General features: G+C 46.3%; 1 protein-coding gene across 1 annotated transcript in view; it reads right to left on the bottom strand.

Annotated features, from left to right (window-relative positions):
* The window catches only part of GPAT3 (glycerol-3-phosphate acyltransferase 3), a 51536-nt gene extending 31288 nt beyond the window's left edge, over nt 1–20248 (bottom strand). The window contains exon 1 of the mRNA XM_032224546.1: nt 19929–20248. Within this exon, the coding sequence (XP_032080437.1) occupies nt 19929–20072 (144 nt within the window). The 5' untranslated portion in view covers nt 20073–20248. The remainder of the gene's footprint in view (nt 1–19928) is intronic.
* Nucleotides 20249–22935: the final 2687 nt, after the last annotated feature.

Here is a 22935-nt window from a genome sequence, read left to right as displayed (position 1 = left end):
CCACCTGAGCTATTCTTGTTTCTGGCCAGGGAGTCCAACAAAGGATTGGACTGCAGCCATTCATGAAGCTGATGGACTTTAGAAGCATTTCTGGATGCTAGAGGCTGTTTTGCAGCATGCCATCTCCCTACTTTTTAAATAAAACATGTTAATGGAAAAAGTATCAGGAAAGGCAAATATTGCCCAGGAAAGTGTCTATAGTACCAGCTAGGCAACCTTGGTACCACCCTGATAACCTCAGAACAGGTAGCATGACAGCACTGCCAAGAATTACATCTCCTTGCTATAAAAAAGCACAATGTAAGGAATTTAGTCTCTGATGCCACTAGACTCTTACATAAATTTAACAAATAAATAAATATCAGACTGTCATTGTTAATGCTACAGGTCAGGGGTGAAATTTAGCAGGTTCCGACAGGTTCTGCACAACTGGTAGCAGAAATTTTGAGCAGCTCGGAGAACTGGCAAATACCACCTCTGGCTGGCCCCAGAGTGGGTAGGAATGGAGATTTTGCAATATCCTTCCCCTGGAGTGGGGAGGGAATGGGGATTTTGCAGTATCCTTCCCCCAGGGGTGGGGAGGGAATGGGGATTTTGCAATATCCTTCCCCTGGAATGGGGAGGGAATGGGGATTTTTGCAGTATCCTTCCCCTGGAGTGGGAAAGGAATGGGGATTTTGCAGTATCTTTCCCCTGGAGTGGGAAGGGAATGGGGGTTTTGCAGTATCCTTCCCCTGGAGTGGGGAGGGAATGGGGATTTTGCAGTATCCTTCCCCTGGAGTGGGAAGGGAATGGGGATATTGAAGTATCCTTCCCCTGGAGTGGGGAGGGAATGGAGATTTTGCAATATCCTTCCCCTGGAGTGGGAAGGGAATGGGGATTTTGCAGTATCCTTCCCCTGGAGTGGGAAGGGAATGGGGATTTTGAAATATCCTTCCCCTGGAGTGGGAAGGAATGGGGATTTTGCAGTATCCTTCCCCTGGAGTGGGAAGGGAATGGAGATTTTGCAGTATCCTTTCCCTGGAGTGGGGAGGGAATGGAAATTTTGCAGTATCTTTCCCCTGGCACGCCCACCAAGCCATGCCCACAGAACCGGTAGTAAAAAAATTTGAATTTCACCACTGGTACAGGTAGTTTTGAATTACAACCATTCTCTCAGAGACCATTCGAAGTTAACAGTGGCACTGACAAAGTGACTTATGACCGTTTTTCACACTTACAACAGTTACATCTTTGCGATCATGTGATCAAAATTTAGAGGTTTGGCAACTGGCAAGTATAAAATGAAGCTTTATCTCATAACCATTCTTGCAATGATGGCATAGGTAGGGCAATTTAAGAGGACATGCAGACTGGGAAGAGATCATTTTAAAAACTTGTTATGCTTCAACATTCTAATCATGATGAAGTCAACTGGTTTCAGGAAAAAAAATCAAAGATTCTGGGCAGATACTAGAAATAAAATTTATAATCATACCAACACTTTGTGCTAATGTTTACCTTTTAAATAATAGCTATTTAAAAAAACTTCCTCATCCGTGTTGCTCGGAGCTTGGTTGTTTTCTTGCAGACGTTTCATTACCCAAAATGGTAACATCATCAGTGCTACTCACACTAAGGATGTTTTCTAGTTTGGGTAATGAAACATTTGCAAGGAAACAACAAGCTCAGAGAGCACTAAAGACTTCATTTCAACTTTTGAGTTATAAATAGTCTGCTTTATTGGAAACGCCTCACTGCATTTTAATTATTTCTTAGTGAGAGTTTGTTTCTTGCAGTCCATCTATGCTAAGATACATAACACATTATGCTAAGCCAAAATTGGGTTTGTTTGTCTGCCTGCAACTGAATGAGGTACGTGAAACCCATCGTTATCGCTTAGTCCAAAGCCACCTAATCTTTTGGGAAGTAGAGGAAGCTCTCTGTCACGGATAATTCCCAACAAAATGGCTGCCATGGTAAATGTACCAAACATATCATGTTCCTTCGCCAGAATATATAATGGCGAAATTCCTCCCCATTACCACTGCTGCCCCTCTGCAAAGATCTCTGCCACGGGGAATTGTTCCACATGTAATTTTTGACTTTTTTCTGAATAGGTAAACAGAATAAAGGGGATGCAATTGAATGGCAAATGACAAAACACAAATGACTTAGCTTTTGGGAGGTGAGGGGAGCCAAATGTCAACTCATAAAGTTCCATGTCTGTTATCGAGTTGCCATGGTGGAGAAAGGGGGGAGTGCATTCCACACATACCTTCGGCTAGAGTCGGATCTCAGATTACCACAGCAGGCTTGGAGCACCTTGTTGGATAATGTGATTATGACACAGACTGAGGGGAGGGGGGGAAACAGGAGCAAAGTTCAGCCATAACTTACGTGAGGTCAGATCAGACTGCACTGGGGCATTGCCGAAATGTTGCTCCTAATAAATGACTGGATTTCTTTTGAAACTTGGCTCAGGGCTCATGAATTAATTAGGGCATCTTTCAGAAACCTGATAGTCATCACATTAAATCTGTGATGTATGTATTGGCAAGAGACACTGGGACACAGCGTTGACAGTAGACTATTGCACATCTGGAGTTTTGGTATCACCACTCTTTGACACACACACCTAACAAAGGAGGAGGTTGCTGAGTCACATTTTTTTTCCCAAAAAACCCCCCAAAACCTACAAGTGACCAAAGAATTCCTAGGAAACAAGGTGAAAATGCTAACTTCCAATTTTAAGTTCTGAAAATCTGCTCAGTTTTTTAAAAAAATGAATGTCAAAAAAATGAGGCCAGATCCCAAAGTGCTGTTGTTGAACACACTGGCAAGAGATTTAACTCTGTAACAAGAGCCAGTTCTTATTAAATTACTAAGGACTAAGCCCTTTATAACTTATGAAATGAATTATGGCAAAGCAATATTGAACCAAGATATTAAACACACGGCCCAGCCCACAACAGCTTATTGAGTGAATTATGACTAAGCAATATATTGAACCAGATTATATAAAAAAACAACTCCCTATATCAGGGGTGGGCAACTATGGATGGCTCAGGAATTCTGGGAGTTGAAGTCCACATGTTGTAAAGTTGCCAGACTTACCCACCCTGGCTCTATATTCTTCATCTTCTATATTGTGTAGCTATATAATGTTGTTGGTCTCTGCTATGTGTTGAGCCCCATATAGTCGCCAGGGGCAAGCTTTCATTGTTTAGAACAGGATTCTCCAACCTTGGCAACTTGAAGACTTGAGGAGCAAGTTGGCTGAGGAATTCTGGGAGTTGAAGTCCACAAGTCTTAAAGTTGCCAAGGTTGGAGAGCCCTGGTTTAGAACGTTGGCTTTGGTAGCATTTTTGAAGCCAGACACCATTTTGTAACGTTCTGAGCTATCAGAAACACCTAGAACGGTGATGGCGAACCTATGGCACGTGTGCCACAGGTGGCATGCAGAGCCATTTGTCAGGGCACGGGAGGTGTTGCCCTGTTAGCTGGCCAGCGCACATGCGCGCGCTGGCCAGCTGAGTTCACCCTTTTTTAATACCATTTTTCGCCCTCTCCAGGCTCCAGAGGCTTTATAGGAGCCTGGGGAGGGCGAAAAGAGCATCCTCCTTCGCCCTCCTGGAGGCCCTCCGGAGGCTTCATGAACTTCCCTGAAGCCTCCAGAGCGCAAAAAACGGCCCTATGGGCAAACCAGAAGTTCAGGAACGGACTTCCGGTTTGCTCGGAGGGCCGTTTTGCCTGCTCTGGAGGCTTCAGGGAAGCCTCCTGAAGGTCCCTGAAGCCTTCGGTGCGCTTAAAACGACCCTCCGAGCAAACCAGAAGTGACTTCCGGTTTGCTCAGAGGGCAATTTGACTGCTCCAGAGGCTTCAGGGAAGCCTCCTGAAGGTCCCTGAAGCCTCCAGAGGGCTTCCGGGGGAGGAGGCTGTTTTCGCCCTCCCCAGGCTCCTATAAAGCCTCTGGAGCCTGGGGAAGGCGAAAAAGCATGCAAAAAATGGGGGAGCGCCTGTAGTGCATTTTAAATATCGACGGAGGGACGACGCGGCAGCCAGGGTTCAAACAACAACTGGTTTATTCTAAGCTGACAGCGATTCCAAGGACAGAACGCGCGCCAAAGGTATTTATACTAACGTTTAACCAATCACCGGCCGGGGACTAGACAGCAACCGCTGACGTCAGTCCCTCGGCCAATCAACTGTAACTTTCGGCCGGCAACACCCTCTGAGGCTTCCAGCCAACCAGAAGTCAGAGGCTGTTGCTGGCCTCATGAATATTAATGAATCCTTAACACCCCTTTCCCCCAGTTCTGCGCATGCCCGAAACGGAGCATGCGTAGTCTTGAAGGTATGCTGGGCGGCGCCGGACCCGCCCAGATCTTCTCATTGCAGGGGCAGTCGTCGGCGGAGGAGGACCTCCTCGTGGTAGCTCCTCCCCAAAGGGAGTGGAGCTCCGAGGCACGCCATTTTGAAAAGGCCCAGAAGGCGGGCTCAACTGCAAAGGTAGGCTTGGCCGTGGGGGCGCGTCGCCAGGCGTAGGAGGGACCTTCTGGGGAGTGTCCCCGGGGTTGTGATTGAATTTCTGAAAGTTTCCTAGGACGGGTTGAGGTGTCAGTTCTGCGTCCTTGCAGGTGGCGCTTTGGTAGGTAGGGCCTGGAGTGGCGAAGGCCCTTGTTTGCGGTCCCTCGGCTTGAGTATGTTGTGGTTGGCACAGGTTGAGGCCTGGAGTGGCGAAGGCTTCACAGGGCAACCCCGGTATTGCGGTGTTGTCAATCGGGGGTTCGTGGCCACCGGCCTGCGACGGGAGACGCCTCCTTAGCTGATCCAGGTGGCGTCTCCATTGGGATCCATCGGCCAATTGGATCCTAAAAGAACATGGGCCGGTCAGGGCAACGATAGAAGCTGGCACCCATCTCGGCTCCCCCGCAAAAGACCGGGCCCACACGGAATCCCCTAACTTAAAGGAACGGGGAGGGAGAACCCCAGATTGCTCGGCTGATCCCCTGAATAGAGCGGGTGAAGCCTATCCAGGGGAGTCCGCAGGCGCCGACCCATCAAGAGCTCCGCGGGGCTTTTGTTGGTGGTTGGGCAGGGGGTGGAATGTTGGCTTAGCAGGTAAGCCGCCACCCTCGCCTGCCAGTTGCCCCGGTCCATGCGGCCCAGTGCCTCCTTCGCTGAGCGGACCGCCCGCTCCGCCCGGCCATTGCTGGCCGGGTGATACGGGGCTATGGGCGCGTGCCGGATCCCTTGCTCGGCCAAGAATTCCTGGAAAGTGGTGGATGTGAACTGGGGCCCGTTGTCCGAAACCATCACGTCCGGCAACCCATGGGTTGCGAACAATTTCCGTAGAGCCCTGACCGTACTCTCGGCTGTGGTAGAGCCCATGAGGACCAGCTCCACCCATCGGGAGTAGGCATCCACCACAACCAGGAAGTTCTGGCCGTGGAAGGGACCAGCGAAATCGATGTGGAGGCGGGACCATGGGCCTCTCGGAGCCTCCCACTCTCGAGCAGGCCCGGCAGGGGGGTTGGGCCTGGATACTTGACAAGTCGTGCAGCGGCCTACATAGGCCGCTATCTCTGTGTCCAGCAAGGGCCACCAGACATAGCTACGGGCCAATGCCTTCATCCGTGCTATGCCCGGGTGGTCCTTGTGGAGCAGATCCAGAACTTGTGGCCGAAGCGCGGCGGGGATCAGCACCCGATCCCCCCAGAAGAGACAACCCCCGTGGAGGGAGATCTCTGTCTGGCGATTTTTAAAGGGCCGAAAGCCCTCTGCCACTTTGTCTGTTGGCCATCCCCTCAAAACCCAGGAAGCGACCTGGGAGAGGATTGGATCGGCCTTCGTGTGGGCTGCCACGTCTGCGGCGGAGATTGGGAAACCGGAGGAGGCAATGGAGAGGACGGAGAGGGCTGGGACGGTGGCGGTGTCCGTCTCCGGTAGCGGGCAACGGCTGAGGGCATCCGCATGCCCCAGCTGTTTGCCAGGACGGTAGAGCAGCGTATAAGAATACGCTGCGAGGAACTCCGTCCAGCGAGTCATTCGGGGGGACAAAATGGCAGGGGTCGGCTTGTCGCCCGCCAAAAGCCCAAGGAGTGGCTTATGGTCGGTGACAAGAGTAAAGTGCCGACCATAGAGGTAGTCGTGGAACCTCTTAATCCCGGACACTGCAGCCAGAGCCTCCTTGTCGATCTGACTGTAGTTACGCTCCGCCGAGGAGAGTGTCCGGGAATAAAAGGCCACAGGGGCCTCTGAGCCATTCGGGACCGCCCCTAGACCAAATGGGGAGGCGTCACACGCCAACGTCAGAGGCATCCCGTCATGATACTGAATCAGGACTGCCGATGACGTCAACGTCTCTTTGACAGCCGCGAACGCATGCGCTTCGCGGCTGCCCCAGCGCCAGGCCGCGGATCGGTCGAGCAACCGATGCAGCGGCTCGGCTAGTGACGCCTTGTGAGGAATAAAGGGGGCATAGAAATTGAGCAGCCCTAGGAACGCCTGTAGCTCCGCCCTGGAGGTGGGAGCAGGGGCGTTCTTAATGGCGGCAATTTTTGACGGTGTAGGGTGAATGCCTTGGGCGTCTATTAAGAAGCCCAAGAATTCTACCCTAGGGACAGCAAATGAGCATTTGCTGCTCTTCAATTTCAATCCCGCGCCCCTGAAACGACTGAGGACCTTCCGTAATACATCGATGAGTTCTGAGCGGCTGGCTGCAGCGATCAGAACATCATCGAAATATGGCACAACCCCCGGTAGTCCATGGAGCAGACGCTCCATGAGGCTCTGGAAGATCCCCGGGGCAACGGACACGCCGAATTGCAGGCGGCGACAACGGAAAGCCCCACGATGGGTGACGATGGTCTGGGCAGCCGCCGCATCGTCATCCACCGGGAGCTGTTGATAGGCCTGCGCCATATCCAGTTTGGCAAATATGCAACCCTGCCCCAAGGAGTGGAGCAGGTGTTGCACAACAGGGACTGGATAGGGGTTTGCCTGAAGGGCCAAGTTGATCGTCGACTTGTAGTCGGCGCAGATTCTCACCGAGCCATCCGGCTTGACCGGGAGAACTATGGGGGTCTCCCATGGAGCGTGATCAACTGGCTCGATGACACCCTGCGCCAAGAGTTTGTCAAGTTCGGCGTCAACCTTGGCCCTTAAGGCAAAGGGCACCCTGCGGGCTTTCAGCCTAATGGGAGCAATCTGGGGATCTAAACTAAGGGAGATGGGGGTTCCCTTGTAGCACCCGAGCTGACCATCGAAAACGTCAGAGAATTCTTTTAAAACGTCCTCTACTGAAAAGGAAATCACCCGGTGCACCCCCCCAATGGACAACCCCAGGGCTGGAAACCAGTCAAGGCCGAGAAGGGCCGGCAGGGCGTTTTTTACAATAATGATTGGCAGCTTCCCATTAAAAGTGCCATAATTGACAGGAATAGGGAAAGACCCCAGTACGGGAATCAATTTTCCCTGGTAGTCCCTTAAAAGTAAGCGGGTTGGGGCTAACTTTGTTTGGGGCACCGCAGGGCAGAGGCGGGAGAACATGTCCCAGGACAGCAACGAACGGGAGGAGCCGGAGTCCACCTCCATTTGGCACGGCTGACCTGCCAGGTGGACATTGGCTGTTATTTTCCGGGATCCGGAGGAGGCCTGGTTGATTGAACTCTCCATATCCTGCGGTGCGGACACATTGTGGCAGTCGTCTCCTCTGCGAGTTGGCCGCGGTGGTTGGCGGCGCGGCTGCGATTTGGATCTTTCGTTGGCTTGGAAGAAGGCAGGGGCCGGCAAGGATGCTCGGCAGACTTGGGCAATGTGCCCCTGCCTCTGACAACGGCGGCAGATGGCGTTCCGGAACTGACAGGTCTGGCGGTCGTGGCGGCCTCCGCAACTGAGGCAAGACGCCTTGGAGGCTTGCATTGCGGCCGCTGAAGGAGCCGGTTGTCTTCGCCGAGGTTGGGCACGTACTTGGCCGACGTTGTCGGGCTCCGGGTCCTCGGACGGCGTAAAGTCATCAAAGTCAATGTCATGGATTTGGGAGGCCGGTGGAGTGAATGGAACGTGCCCTGGCGTTTGTGATGATAGTTGTAGCCGCTCCAGATCCGCGGTGGATTGCTCAGAGAGCTCCGCTGCTCTGGCGATCTCCACTGCTTGTAGGAGGGTAATATCGTGGTAGCGGAACATGCGGCTTCTTAGATGGACATCCCGCACTCCGCACACGAATTGCTCAACTAAATTTTCCTCAAGATTTGAGAAATCACACTGGGACGCTACCGTGCGCAGGGCTTCTAAGAACTGACTAATTGACTCTCCTGGCTTTTGCACTCTTCTGCGGAACGCAAAGCTGCGGGCAATTTTGGAAGGTGTCGGGGCATAGTGCCCCTTCAGTTTAGCCATCAAGTTGTCCCAACCTAATTTATAAGCTGGTCTGGGAGCAGCCATAGCTCTGGCTGAGGCGAACATAGAAGGTTCGCAGCAGGATAAAAAGAAACTACACTTCTCCTCATCGGTTTGAGCCTGGTTCTTTGTAGCAATGAGGTATGTCTCAAACCGCTCCATGAACCCTTCCCAGGATTCACCGGCGGAGCCGAATGGAGCGAAAGGCGGCAAAGGATTCATGTTGGCTAGAAGTTAGTGACAGGCTGAGGAGTGGGAGGCTGTGGAGAGGAGGTCGTGACAGGAATTTTCCCTCAGCGTTCGGTGCCGGCGCGAGTAGCGGCTTGTGGCAGCTGGCTGATAGAACCTCTCTCTCTACCCTAGGCTTGCGTGGAATCGCGATCCCACCCTCGTCGCCAGTTTTTAAATATCGACGGAGGGACGACGCGGCAGCCAGGGTTCAAACAACAACTGGTTTATTCTAAGCTGACAGCGATTCCAAGGACAGAACGCGCGCCAAAGGTATTTATACTAACGTTTAACCAATCACCGGCCGGGGACTAGACAGCAACCGCTGACGTCAGTCCCTCGGCCAATCAACTGTAACTTTCGGCCGGCAACACCCTCTGAGGCTTCCAGCCAACCAGAAGTCAGAGGCTGTTGCTGGCCTCATGAATATTAATGAATCCTTAACAGTGCACACATGCGCACTTGGGGGGTCACGCATTACATTGTGGGTGTGGCACATGACCCTCCCTGAGCTCCCCCCCACTTATAGCATGCAAGCCAAAAAAGGTTCGCCATCGCTGATCTAGAACATGGGTGTCAAACTCAAGGCCCAGGGGCCGGATCCAGCTTGCAGGATGCTTAGATCTGGCCTGTGGGGCCGCCCTAGAAACAACGAAGGACTGGCCCGCAGTGCCTCTGCCAGCAAAAACGGAACTCGGGAGGGCTGTGGATGGGCCTCAGTGTTCAATGGCAGAGGATTGCAGGAGGTCGTCATAGCCGAAAACGGAGCTCGGGAGCTCATTTTCACTCGCAGAGTGCTCGGGCTACACAGGGCCCCCTGACACAAGTGACATCGAGCTGGCCATGCCCAACACGCCCACCCCAGCCCCTGGATGCAGCCCTCAAGGAAATCAAGTTAGACACCCCTGGTCTAGAAGAATCCAACTTAGTCTGTGACACAGGTGCTTCTGAAGACAAAATCGATATCCCCTACATGGCATCGCTGTTTCACCTCATCCTGTTCTTTAATAAAGTATCAAGATCTAGGTTTATAGTCTCACTTATTGAAGGATAGGAGGGTTTCGCTGTATGTCGAGCTACACACAGAGTAGTGTGTAATGAGGACAGGACAATCGGGTCCATTCTCTTATTCTTTTTAGCCCAAGTCAAGCCACAGAACAATATCTGCACTGATTAGTTGTCAGTGGATCAAATGGTGAATTATTAATATACCATTTGCTCTCATGTTAAACAAGACTTGGGAAGCAATCAGGAGGGTCCATTCACTGAATGATAACCCTGCCACGGATTCTCATTTTTCAACTCTGTCTTTAAAAAAAATAAATGTCATAAGTGTCAAAAATGGTCCTAATAATTACTTTTTCATGTTCTCTTAACTTCCGATGGTTGTAAGGACTACCAGAATAGGTAGTCAACATCCAAGGAGCTCCATCTGTCTTACCTAAGACTTGGAAAACCAATCATATCTTCAAAGGCCTTATAAAACATCCACACAATGAGAACAGCCAAGATTTCACCATGAATTCAAGCCCATACATATCTTAGTTAAGTATGATTATTAGGTATCTGTTCATGCACTGCAATAATGCCAGAACACATGGCTGGATTTGCATACCTCATCAATTATAGCTTTAACCATAGTTAAACCAAATGCCGCATTAGAGCTAACATGGCTGGATTTGCATACCTCATCAATTATAGCTTTAACCATAGTTAAACCAAACGCCGCATTAGAGCTAATATGACTTAGTGTCACGTACTCTACTGAGAAGTACAAATCCAAGAATTTCCACACAGCAAAGTAGTGTAAACGTTGAAACCCAACATAACCAAGTAGCATTGGAAAAAGCTCCCTGCTATGGTGGTTCAACCTACACACAAAGCCACAATCGAGCAACTTTTTTTTTTTTTTTTTTTTTTTTTAGCTTAAGGAATGTCTTATTCCAGACTTTCTAGAGCCACATTTCTCAACCTGGCTCTGAAATTCTGGGACGTAATGTCTGTAACTTCTAAAGTTGCCAAGTTTGAGAAACATTGTCCTGAAACATCATTCCAACCAACGACCTTCTGAAATAGCTCCCCAAATAAATCAGAAGTGGAATAAAACTGAAATCTCCTTTTTGTGATTACAAAATTAAAACGTCAGCTTAAGAGCAAAGCGAGGCACAGGAACATGTATTACATAAAAAGGTAAAGGTTCCCCTCGCACATATGTGCTAGTAGTTCCCGACTCTAGGGGGTGGTGCTCATCTCCGTTTCAAAGCCGAAGAGCCAGCGCTGTGCAAAGACGTCTCTGTGGTCATGTGGCCGGCGTGACTATACACCAAAGGCGCACGGAGCGCTGTTATCTTCCCACCAAAGGTGGTTCCTTTTTTTGGGGGGGGGGGGGTAACTTGCATTTTTACATGCTTTCGAACTGCTAGGTTGGCAGAAGCTGGGACAAGTAATGGGAGCTCACCCCGTTATGCAGCACTAGGGATTCGAACCGCCAAACTGCCGACCTTTTTATCAACAAGCTCAGCGTCATAGCCACTGAGCCACCGCATCCCTATGTATTACATAGAAAGCCAGAATTGTTCAGTAAATTAAAGAATCCAAAGTCAACATGAAAACGGTACCTTTGTTAGGCCCATATAAGATTACAAATTAATATGTGTGCCATCTCAAGTTTTTTAGCAGGTACATGGTAAGTCAAATGAAAAGAGGCAAAAAGGGGAAACAAGACTACAGGTTGTTCTCAACTTGGAACCACAATTGAGCTGAACATTTCTGTTGCTAAGCGAGACAGTTGTTAAGTGAAGTTTGCCTCACTTTACCTTTCTTGCCACAGTTGTTGAGTGAATTACTGCAGTTATTTAGTAAGGCGGTTGTTAAGTGAATCTGGCTTCCCATTGAATTTAGCAATAGCAATAGCAGTTAGACTTATATACCCCTTCATAGGGCTTTCAGTCCTCTCTAAGCGGTTTACAGAGTCAGCATATTGCCCCCAACAACAATCCGGGTCCTCATTTTACCCACCTCGGAAGGATGGAAGGCTGAGTCAACCCTGAGCCGGTGAGATTTGAACAGCCGAACTGCAGAACTGCAGTCAGCTGAAGTAGCCTGCAGTGCTGCATTTAACCACTGCGCCACCTCGGCTCTTGCTTGTGAGAAGGTCACAACTCTGAGTACATGACCCCAGGACACTGTAACCATCATAAATATGAGTCAGTTGCTAAGCATTTGAATTTTGTTCAGTGACCATGGGGATGCTGCAACAGTAGTAAGTGTGAAAAACGGTCGTAGGTTTTCAGTGCCATTGTAACTTCGAGCGGACATTAAGTGAACTGTTGTAAGTCAAGAACTACCTGTCGTTCCCATAACATGAAGTCCTGTTTAGCAATTACCTCCTTTAGAAACCATTTGCACCATAAAAATAAAAACTGAATCAAATGAGGTTTATTCTTAGCTGGTCATACTGACCGGTCATACTGTACATTTCCCTAATTTAAATTTGCTGCAATTTTGTTGCTTATTTAAATCTAGTAATTATTTTCTTTTTAAAAAATATAAAAGTAGGTGTCTCTCTGCACTTATCTTGATTACAGCCATTCATTTAGCAGCCATTTGAAGGTACAGAGTAGCAGGGGGGGGAAATACCGTAATTTTTGACCGATTTTTGCACTTACAATCGCTGCAGCGTCCCCACTGTCATGTGATCAAAAGTTGGCGCTTGGCAATCGACACCTATTTCCAATGACAGCAGCCTCCCTGGGTCATGTGATCAGCCATATGACTTTTCCATTCAGCTTCAAACAAGCCAAGTCAACGAGGGCACCTGATTCACTTTAAAACTGTGGCATCTAACAACTGACTCATTTAGCAATGGCAATTCTGGTCCAAATTGTGCTCATAAATCAAGGACTACCAGTATTATAGTATGTTTTTTTCTTCTTTCTAAAACTGCTTGTCAATTAAATTGCTACTGAAAAGTTACTACTGGAAGCGTTTCAAAATAGGAAATGACTGCAGTTCATCATACCATTCATTTGCATAAGTGTTTGCTAAAGTAGGGCGTTCTGTTATTTTATACCAAAGAGGGAACAACCCAGGTGAGCTGTATTTACATTTTGAAAATCACTTTTAGCCTAAGCAGGAAAACAAGTTTAATGAATCACAAGAACAACATGCATTAGAAAGTTGAGACCTTACTTTCATTATGGAAAACTTATGAAATCCTTAGGGACACACACACACACACACAAGCCCTTCCAATAAACCAGCAAAAATGTGAAATACATTTTTCGAAGAAGAATCTAAAGGAGAAACAGTAATAAAACAACATGGAACAATTTGTAGACTCTCAGGATGGAAAATGAGAAACAAATTCCAACTGATGTAAAAACATTGGAAAATAAATTGTGGAGTGTAAGACAGAGATGACAATGAAAGTGGAAATGCAAATGATAATAGTCCAAGGGATGGAAAATGGCCTGGACAAAATTGACATCACTGGACTTAGAAAAGGAGACTTTTAAAGCCTTAAAGAAATCTTTGACTTGTGATATAAACTACAGGTTGTCCTCGACTTACAACCACAATTGACCCAAAAAATTCTGTTGTTAAGCAAGACAGTTAAGTGAATGTTGCCCCATTTTACTATCTTTTTTGTGACAGTTGTTAAGTGAATCACTGCAGTTGTTAAGTTAGTAACACAGCTGTTAAATGAATCTGGATTCCCCACCGACTCTGCTTTTCAGAAGGTTGCAAAAAGTGATCCATGACCCCAGGACAGTACAATGGTCATAAAAATGAACCAGTTGGCAAGCTTCCAAATTTTGATCATGTGGCCATGGGGATGCTGCAATGATTGTAAATATGAAAAACGGTCCTGTCACTTTTCTCAGTGCCGCTGTAATTTCAAGCGGTCACTAAACAAATTGTTGTAAATCGCGGACTTCTTGTAAATCTAAATGGAGATTCAATTCTACAACAGCACCTGGATGATTTAACGATCAAGACTATCAGAAGGAAAAAGAGGAACATAAAATTGACTTTAAAGTAAGTTTAATATAAAAAATACTTCCATAAAATTCTACAAGGTTTTTGATGATACTTGGACAGAAACAATAATAATTTTGGGATTGGTGAAATGGGTGCTGTATTTATGAGAGGAAGTAAATTATGTAGATAGAGTAATTTTGTAGGGTGTGGGTAATAAATTTGCCTGCACTTGTTGCAAAGACAATTGTGAGTCTCTTCTTTAAACATTTTTATTTTTTGTGCTCTGTTTTTTTTTCTTTCTACTTTCTTCTCTCTTTCTGGTTTCTGTTTGCATTATCTTTTCAAATTATTAAACTCTCCAACAAAAGATATTCCAAAAACAAAGAAGTAGTAGTTGGCTACTACACAGCCTACACCAGTTTCTAGGCATGAATTCTGTTTGACTCATAGGATGCAAAATTTTGGGTGTCAACCACAGGAAGGGTAGAAGGCTAATTGGAAAGCTTACACCACAAGCGTTCTTCAGCTAGTGGAGCATGAGAAAGCAGGACAATTTCCTAGTATTACGAAACGAGACTAAAAGTAATAGTGCACACAGTTCCTTGACCCATTTTACTAGAAATTGAATTAGTGACAAGGGACAAAAAGGAAGATATAGGACAGAGTTTCTTAACATTCTCCAAGCCCATCTCAGGGATCCAGAAAAGCCATCATATGTTTTTTTAAAGAAAAAATAGATATCAAAATCCCATCAAATCATTTGAGAAATAATCCCATTTCATGACCCAGTATATGAATAGGAAGGCTGTTTAAAGATATGTAAATTTAATAGCTGGAACAGTGGGGGTTGTACAGCAAGGTAGATAAAAATTTTTATATGTATATATATATATATATATATATATATATATATATATATATATATATATATATATATATATATATATATATATATGATTTTTTTAATTGAAATCAGATTTTTTTTATTTAAATCAAACTTATTTTAATAAAATACTTTTGGAGTAAAAATCTATCTAAAGATATATTAATAATATAGTTTATGAAATGGAGCTCAGTTACTGAGCAATATTGGGACTGTCGGGGAGTCAACGTCGAGGGACAAAGATGACAGTTGCTCTTTAAAATTTTTGATTTAAATCGAGTTAAATCAAGCCTTTTTACTAGTGATTTAAATGATTTAAATCAACTTGATCTAAATCAAATCCACCCTATTGTACAGTGATCCAGAAAAGACAATTATGTTGATTGGAGAGCGCTGGCTCCTGCAATCTGCATTGTGATTGGTGGCTGTGGGTGTGGAGGGGGAGGTTCCCTTTTTTCCCGCCTTTTTTTTCTGTGTGCCCTGTATGCTGTTCTGAGTTTCACTTGATGATTTACCTCATGATGTAGCGAGGTGTCTATCTCTGCTTGCTGCAGATGTAGATGTGAAATAGATGCATTTATATAAAAACTACAAGTTTGTGTCAGCCTCTCTGAATTCGTTGGGACATCTGCTTATGCAATTCCCTGACAATGGCAATTGGCCACACCTGCCATTTGCATTGGATGGATGGGGCCACAGTACTAGCAGGGGAAGTCCTAACTGACCAGAAGACTTGGATGGAGGAGGGCAGCAGGAGGGACACCTGACCAGTCACATGGTCCAATGACCATCTCAGTCATTTTGCCTTGATGTAGAATGTACAGTTGTGTTCATTTCACATATACCTATACCCGTGATGGCGAACCTGTGTCACAGCACATGGAGCCATTTCTGGGGGCATGTCAGGCGTTGCCCTGTCAGCTAATTTTCGGCCTTGATTTTTGGCCGTTTTTTGCCCTACCCAACCTCCTAGAAAACCTCTGGAGCCCGAGGAGGGTGAAAATTGGACCTACTGGGCCCACTGAAAGTTGGAAAAACGTCCTTTTGGCACCCGAGCCAAAAAAGATTCACCATCATTGGCCTATACTACCATAATGGAATTTTTTTAAAAAAAATATAGGTAGTCCTCAATTTACAACCATTCATTTAGTGGACTGAAGTTACAACGGCACTGAAAAATGTATCTGATGACCGGCTTTCATACTTACGACTTTTGTGGCATCCCTGAGGTCATGTGACCAAAATTAGGCCGCTTGGCAACTGGCATGTACTTATGACAGTTGCACTGTTCCGAGGTCATGTAGTCACTATTTGTAACCTTCCCCAGCTGTTTTCGAAGGAACTAAATCAATGGGAGGGTAAGCCTTAACAACTGCAAAATTCACTTAAGAACTACAGTGATTCGCTTAACAATTGTGGCAAAAATGGGGCACAACTCACAGCTCCATCGTGGTCATAAATCGAAGACAACCTGTATTCTAAAACGGCATCATGTCAACTCATAATTAGGGCATCTTTCAGAAACCTGACACACAATTTTAATTTTTAATGCAGTCAATATCGATCACTCTGACTCTCAAATAAAAGCACTTTGGGAATCCTCCATAATCTTCAAAATTGGAAAGAGTTCCCCAGAGGGAAAAAAAAAGTTTAAGGAACCCTGCAGCAGAGAAGTAGCTATTTTCAGTGAATATATAAACACAAAGAAGTATTCCCTGTGAAGGAAACTCAATTTTCTCCAGATATTCTACCTTTCTATTTGGAGAATGTCACCCTGGGAATTATTCTATCTCATCAGAACAAGACATCTGGAAATTAAACAATGGAACAATTCCGTTTCCCAACAGATTTTATTTATTTTGAGAAGACTGTGTGTTTTATAAAGGTTGAGGATGTAGCCAGCCTCGAATTTCAAAGAGAAGGCTGTGAATCAAAAACAATATCAGATTTAATAGGAAAGCAAATGTGTGTTATCTTTCCAATTTTAATCAGAGGTTTTCCTTATCTGTAAGATTGCAAAAAAAGGACTATGTATATTGTTATTCCCAGATGAAATAGATTCTTGCATCAGCATCTGGAAATATTACATAACAGCAACCCAAGTATCTGTATGAAAAAAATCAAAGATAATATATTTTGCAAGACAAGAAAGAAACAAAGGTCAAAATATGTTGGCTGAATTTAATCCTCTTTTCTTTCAGACCTGTACAAAGGTGGGTTCCTACCAGTTCGCACCTATTCGGTTGAACCGGTTCGTCAAATCTACCGAACTGGTTAGAAGAGGTTCCAAAAAATTTTGAAACCCACCACTGGTCCTTGGATATGATTATTCTACACTATCATGCTCATATTTATAAAACTCAGTGCCTCTGTGAAAGGTAAGGATGACTACGCGTTTGTGGTGCAATCAGAACATTGCGTGTGTTGAAGTTGTTTGAACGCAAACCAAAGATGCCTTTTAAAAAACAAGTTTACATCATATTCTTATGCATGCCAGGGCTGTGTGTGAGGTAATTTAAGGTGGTTCTGATAAGTGTTGTCGGCATCTTCATATCTGGTCACATGGGCGGCAAGCCACTCCCATCCGGTCACATGGGCGGCAAGCCACTCCCACAAAGGAGGCGACACCCACAGAGTAGGTTCGAACAATTTTTGAAACCCACCACTGGACCTGTACAATAACTGGACCTTACAGAAGATCCCAAAGTCACAACATTTATTAGTCAAAAATGATACTACCAAATTCTTGGGTTTTTGTTTTTTTACTAGGAACAAGATGAACTCTATCATACCTGGATTTTGAAACAGAAGCCCTATCTTCAAGCACTCTAAAATATTCAAGAAAAGCAACCAAGAAAAAACTCTAAAAGCACTCAAGAAAGTACTCTAAAAACATTCAAGAAAAGCAACCAAAAAAAAACTGTCTGTCCAATGGAAGTTTATAAATCACCATTCCGGCTATAAAGACACCCATTGAAAGGAAGTGTACCCATCAATGCAGACCATGGCATGGTCTCTCTTGAATAAAACATAGCCAGTTGACACCATCACCACAAACTTTCTTAGGATGAGAAGAAATCCGAATTTCATTACAAATAAATGATGTGGCCTCTTGTGAATAAAACATTGTTGACACCATCGTGCAGACTTCCTGACCATGGAGAGACATCTGAACTTACAAATAAATTTGGAAGTAAATATAATCAACCTAGTTATTATAAAGTATATGGATTCTAAACTAAGAGATGACTTGATGCCAAAATGTCAAATCATGAAATCAATTGGTATGTCCCACAAAAACATTCCACCATGGACAGTGGGAGAGGGTGGAGCGAGGAATGGCCGAAGGGTCAGATCATGTTGCTGGGTTTTGTAAGTGTGCCCAGTTGACATCAAGGTAGCCTCCACAATATATTGTATAGTGGCCAAGATAACCCTGGTATGAGGTATAAATATTTTTCCTACATTGCAGTGGTGCTTTTCAAACAAAATTTCTGTCATTTTTGTATATTCTTTACTGCATTTTGATGAACTCTTGTAAACTACGGCTGCAACGGGGAAATTATATTTACTTTTCTGCATTAATCTCAGAGTTGCCCTCATACCCTGGTCACTTCCGGAATGGAGTACCGAAACATACCGTAGTTAGGGCTGCCTTTGAAGTGTGTCTGGAAACTTCAACTCAAGTGAAACGGGAGTTATGTGTCTTCCTAGTAATGAAAAGTTACATTACACTTCTGTTCTGCAAGCTGCATTGGCTCCCAGTTTGCTTCTGGTTTCAATTCAAGATGCTGGTTCCCAAATGGCATGGGGTCAGGTTTATTTTGGGGAAGGGGGAACCTCTCTCCTTGGTTATATTTAGCTATCCATCAGATCTAGTAAGCAGTATGTTGTGGATCCTATCTGCTAAAGACTTCTATCTGAAGGGATGCAGGATATGGAACTTTTTGTGAACTACACGCCCTGCAGAACACCAATGCCCCACAACCCACCTGAGGTGAGATTAGCCTGACCCTACTGTTCTTCCAGAAATCTCTCCCTCCCTCCCCTCCCTCTCTCTCTCTCTCTCTCTGTGTGTTTGTGTGTGTGTGTGTCTATACATACACACACACTGTATAGCAGGTGAGAATCCCATGGTAATAAGAAGCCCACAAAATGGTTGTATTGTGAGATTTTGGTGCATTCTCTCACGATGAGATTTATCATATTTTATGTTAATTTTATGTTATTTTAATGGTTATTTAAGATTTGTTTTCTTTGCTTTATTGTACGCCACCCATAGTCCCATCAGCCAGGTAGGCAATAATATAAATGTAATAAACTTTACTATAATAAAGGTCACCTGCATCCTTCTAGCCAATGCACATTTTCGATTGGATACAGTCCTTTAAGTAGACGTCTAGGTTGCCAATCTTTACAGGAGGCAAACAACTTCATCCATGCAGCAACCGATCTACAATGCCAATTTCAAACAACTCACACAAGTGTGGGATGCTACTTGTGCTTGTTTGCATCTGTGTGGTTGCAGTGGATTCACCATGCATTTCCCAGCAGGATTCTTCTTAAAGCAGTGGATTGCCATACTTAACTTTTCAAAGAGGAAAACAATAACAATTCTGCACCTGGTTTTTAAACTCGTGGACAATCCCCCCAAGAGCAAAGCAGCAAATATTTCAGCAGGTCATAAGTAAAATGAAAACAATCAAAAGCCTAGCCCTAACTCCTTAAAATGCCCTAAACCAGCTAGCCCAGATGAAATGCTTTCGAGATGTGACAAGGTAGCCTTGCCCTGGGCACAACCCAAGTTTTTTGGCAGGCGTCTTTATTTGAAAAGCGTCCAGTTTCCCACCCCAAAATGCGCCCAATTCTTCCACCTGCCTATACCGCTTCCCCGGGAAAGGCTTTGGCCTAAGAAATATAATCCCCCGAGAGCGGATTCCGTACTGAAGGGGTGGATTTTTTTTTTCTTTTAACAAGTCCTTTTAAATCCTCTGGGAGCAACGCAGAGAGACTGCGGTTCGTCCCAGGCTGGTTTGCAAACCAAAACAACATCGCTCCCGCAATTTCCTCTCGTTTACGCGGTGGGTTCCATTCTCCGGATCCCAACCCGGCCGCGATCCCCTCCCCTGGCAAGGCCCAGGACCCCCTTAAGGTGTGTGTGGAGAGGGGGGGGACGTGGGTCTCGCCTCCCTCCGCCGCCTAAGAGATCGCTGAATCACGCGGGAAAGGTCAGCCTTTGGCGAGCTTTGCAGGCGCAGCTAAAGCGCACTTTTGGCCAACCTTTCCTTCCACGCTCCTGACAACACTCCCCACCATCCCCTGCCGATGGGGCGTCGTCGCCCGGCTTAATCATGAAGTCGAGGCGCGGGGGTTGGGGAAGGGGAGAGATAAGCTGCGCCTTGCGCCGACCTCCTGGCACACCCCTCCGGGGAAGCCCCCCCCCCCGACTCACCTCGAGGATCTTGACCAGCACCTGGAGGTAGAACTCCGAGATGCCCAGCGACAAGCCGAAGACGGAGGGCAGCACGATGAGCAGGAACGCCAGGGCGAACCAGAAGCTCAGGAGCTGCAAGAAGGCGCCCAGCACCGCCTCCATGCTGGGGACGAGGGCCTGCGAGGCGTCACCAGCAACCAAGCGCCGGTATCCCCGGCTCTCTCCTTCGCTCGCCGGCCTGCCCAGGGACACTCCGCTCCAGGCTCAGTGGCAGCGCCTCTTCCGAGCTGCCTCCGTTTTCCCTGGCTTCCCGCGGCTCCACCCACTTAACTCTTTCGGCAACGCCGGGGAGCCTCGGGCGCTGCCTGCGGGCGCTGCCTGCGCAGGCTGGCTCCTGGCGGAGAGCCACGGCTTAGCGAGGTCTGACTCAAGGACGACTGGCAGGCAGGCGGCTGGCTCCCCAACGCAACTCTCGCCTCCCCTGCATCTGCCGCCGAAGCCGCGCGTAAAGGGTGCCCCCAGGGCGCGTCGCGTGTGCGCCGCCTTTCCCATTTGTTCGCTCACGGCGGCATTGTGCGCTCAGTTCCACGGGGAGACACGGATCGGCCCGAATAGATGGACGTGGGGAGGGAGGAGCCCGAGACGGGCGGGCTTCTTCTGGAATTGCGCATATTTGCTACTCGAACCGAGTTGGATCCTTGCTGGAATTCCGCACAAGTCTGGGCTGCAAAGATGGGAACAAGAAGATGGAAGAAACTGGATTGCCATCTCATTCAGCTGTTTACTGGGGGGGGGGGGAGCTAAGCTTGTTTTCTTGAACACATTTCATTACCAAAACTAGGTAACATCATCAGTTTGGGTCATCAAACAGCTGCAAGAAAATAATTAAGCTCAGGGAGGATCCTTCATTTCAACCCTGATGCTACAAATATTCTTTATTGGAGTGTTTACAGCCCAGATGCGGCAGCTCTCTAGCCAGAGGCAATCCCGAAAATTAAGATTACCCATCATTAACTGTGGATAAGCATGTGCTGTAAACACAGCTGTAGTAAAATTTCTGAGCATTCCCAAATCACCTGATTCTGAGGCTGAGTATTTCATGCATGGAGAATTAGTGGCCCGTACATTTAAATAAGTACTGAAAGTAATACTTTTAAGTATGCTGCTAAGTGCAATACTTTATGAGCAAATGCCGTGTCATCCAGCCAAAGCCACGAAGAGGTCAGAATTAGGTTGTGTGTGACGTACATTTGATGCAAAATTGCAATTTGTGTGATGACAGAGGCTTAAGTAAACCTAAATGGATTTAGTCCTCCTTAATTCAAACTGCCTGGTGTGTATGTTGGTGGTGGGAAATTTTAGCCCTTGGTCTATATGCCTTAGAAGTGTTTTCAGAAAAGAAACCCTGATCACCTGCTTGTGGCACCCAGTCATATGAATCAGTTATATTAAGTCTAATACCAAAGTATAATGATTATATAAAGCGGCACCATAAATGGATGCCACTTATCTTAGCCATGCGCATAGATCTGCGCATCTGGCTGAGCAGAAACCTTTGACAATGTCATACTGAAAGAACTCCTGAGAATGACACCGGTTCACAACTGATACGTAAAAGGCAGACCTAGGGAGCCACCTGGATTACAGGTAGCCCTCCACACAATCTGAAGGCCTTAGTGGACTGGTGCAATAAAAGCAACCTGGTTCTAAACGATAATAAAACCAAGATTGTTACAGATTTTAGGAAGAGCGGCATAATCGCACTCCTGGTCTCTCCATGCGTCATCCTTGGTGAAGCGTGCAAACCAGCATCTGCATTTCGAATGCGAAATGTTCAAATTTTTGATGCAGTGTCCTGGGGTCATGTGGTCCCCTTTTGTGACCTTCTGATAAGTGGGGAAGCCAGATTCACTTAGCAATCATGTTAATAAGGTTATCAGCTGCTGTGATTCACTTAACGGTGGCAAGAAAGGTTATAAAATGGGACCAAAGCCAATTGTCTCACTTAGCCACAGAAATGTTGGGCTCAATTGTCGCAAGCCGAGGACTACTTATAGAGAATGTCTGAAAGAAAAGCCGATAAAGAGATGCCTGGAGAGCTACTGGGGGAATGCCAGAGTGTTACTGGGTTAGAGCCATCATTAAGATCTATATTGTGTCTGGGTGATAAAGCAGCAATATTTCCCTCCCTTGTTGCATCTGCAAATAAATGTCCAGTAATCTTGTTCTGGGTGACTCGAGCGCTTTTAGGAATGGGCAACTTTACCTTCAGGACTGTGCAGAGAAATTTGCAACCCATCTGATGGATAAAATACATGCACATAAAAAGGTAAAGGTTCCCCTCGAACATATGTGGTAGCCATTCCTGACTCTAGGGGGCGGTGCTCATCTCCGTTTCAAAGCCAAAGAGCCAGCACTGTCCGAAGATGTCTCCGTGCTCATGTGGCCAGCATGACTAAATGCCGAAGGCGCACGGAACAGTTACCTTCCCACCAACGTGGTTCCTATTTTTCTCCTTGCATTTTTACGCGCTTTCGAACAGCTAGGTTGGCAGAAACTGGGACAAGTAACGGGAGCTCACTCCGTTACGCGGCACTAGGGATTCAAACCGCCGAACTGCCGACCTTTCTGATTGACAAGCTCAGCATTTTAGCCACTGGGCCACCGCATCCCTTACATAAATGCACATACAAATACATCCCTTACAAATACGTCCCTTACATACATGCACGTACAAATACAAATACATCCCTTACATACATGCACATACAAATACATCTCTTTCAAATACATCCCTTACATACATGCACAAATACAAATACATCCCTTACAAATACGTCCCTTACATACATGCACATACAAATACAAAAAAATGAAAAGAGTGGCTTCAAAGGAATGATTTCTCAATGCAGAGCAATAAAAGGTACAAGGCCAAGATCTGTTAAGAATTTTAACTTAAGACTGTAAGATGTCTCGTATAGGGCAAAGAAATGCTAATCTGAATAGCGTTTAATAATGCAGAAGT

Source organism: Thamnophis elegans, chromosome 9, assembly GCF_009769535.1.
Source record: "Thamnophis elegans isolate rThaEle1 chromosome 9, rThaEle1.pri, whole genome shotgun sequence".
In the NCBI taxonomy this organism is placed as follows: Eukaryota; Metazoa; Chordata; class Lepidosauria; order Squamata; family Colubridae; genus Thamnophis; species Thamnophis elegans.
This window is presented reverse-complemented; position numbering and strand designations above follow the sequence as displayed.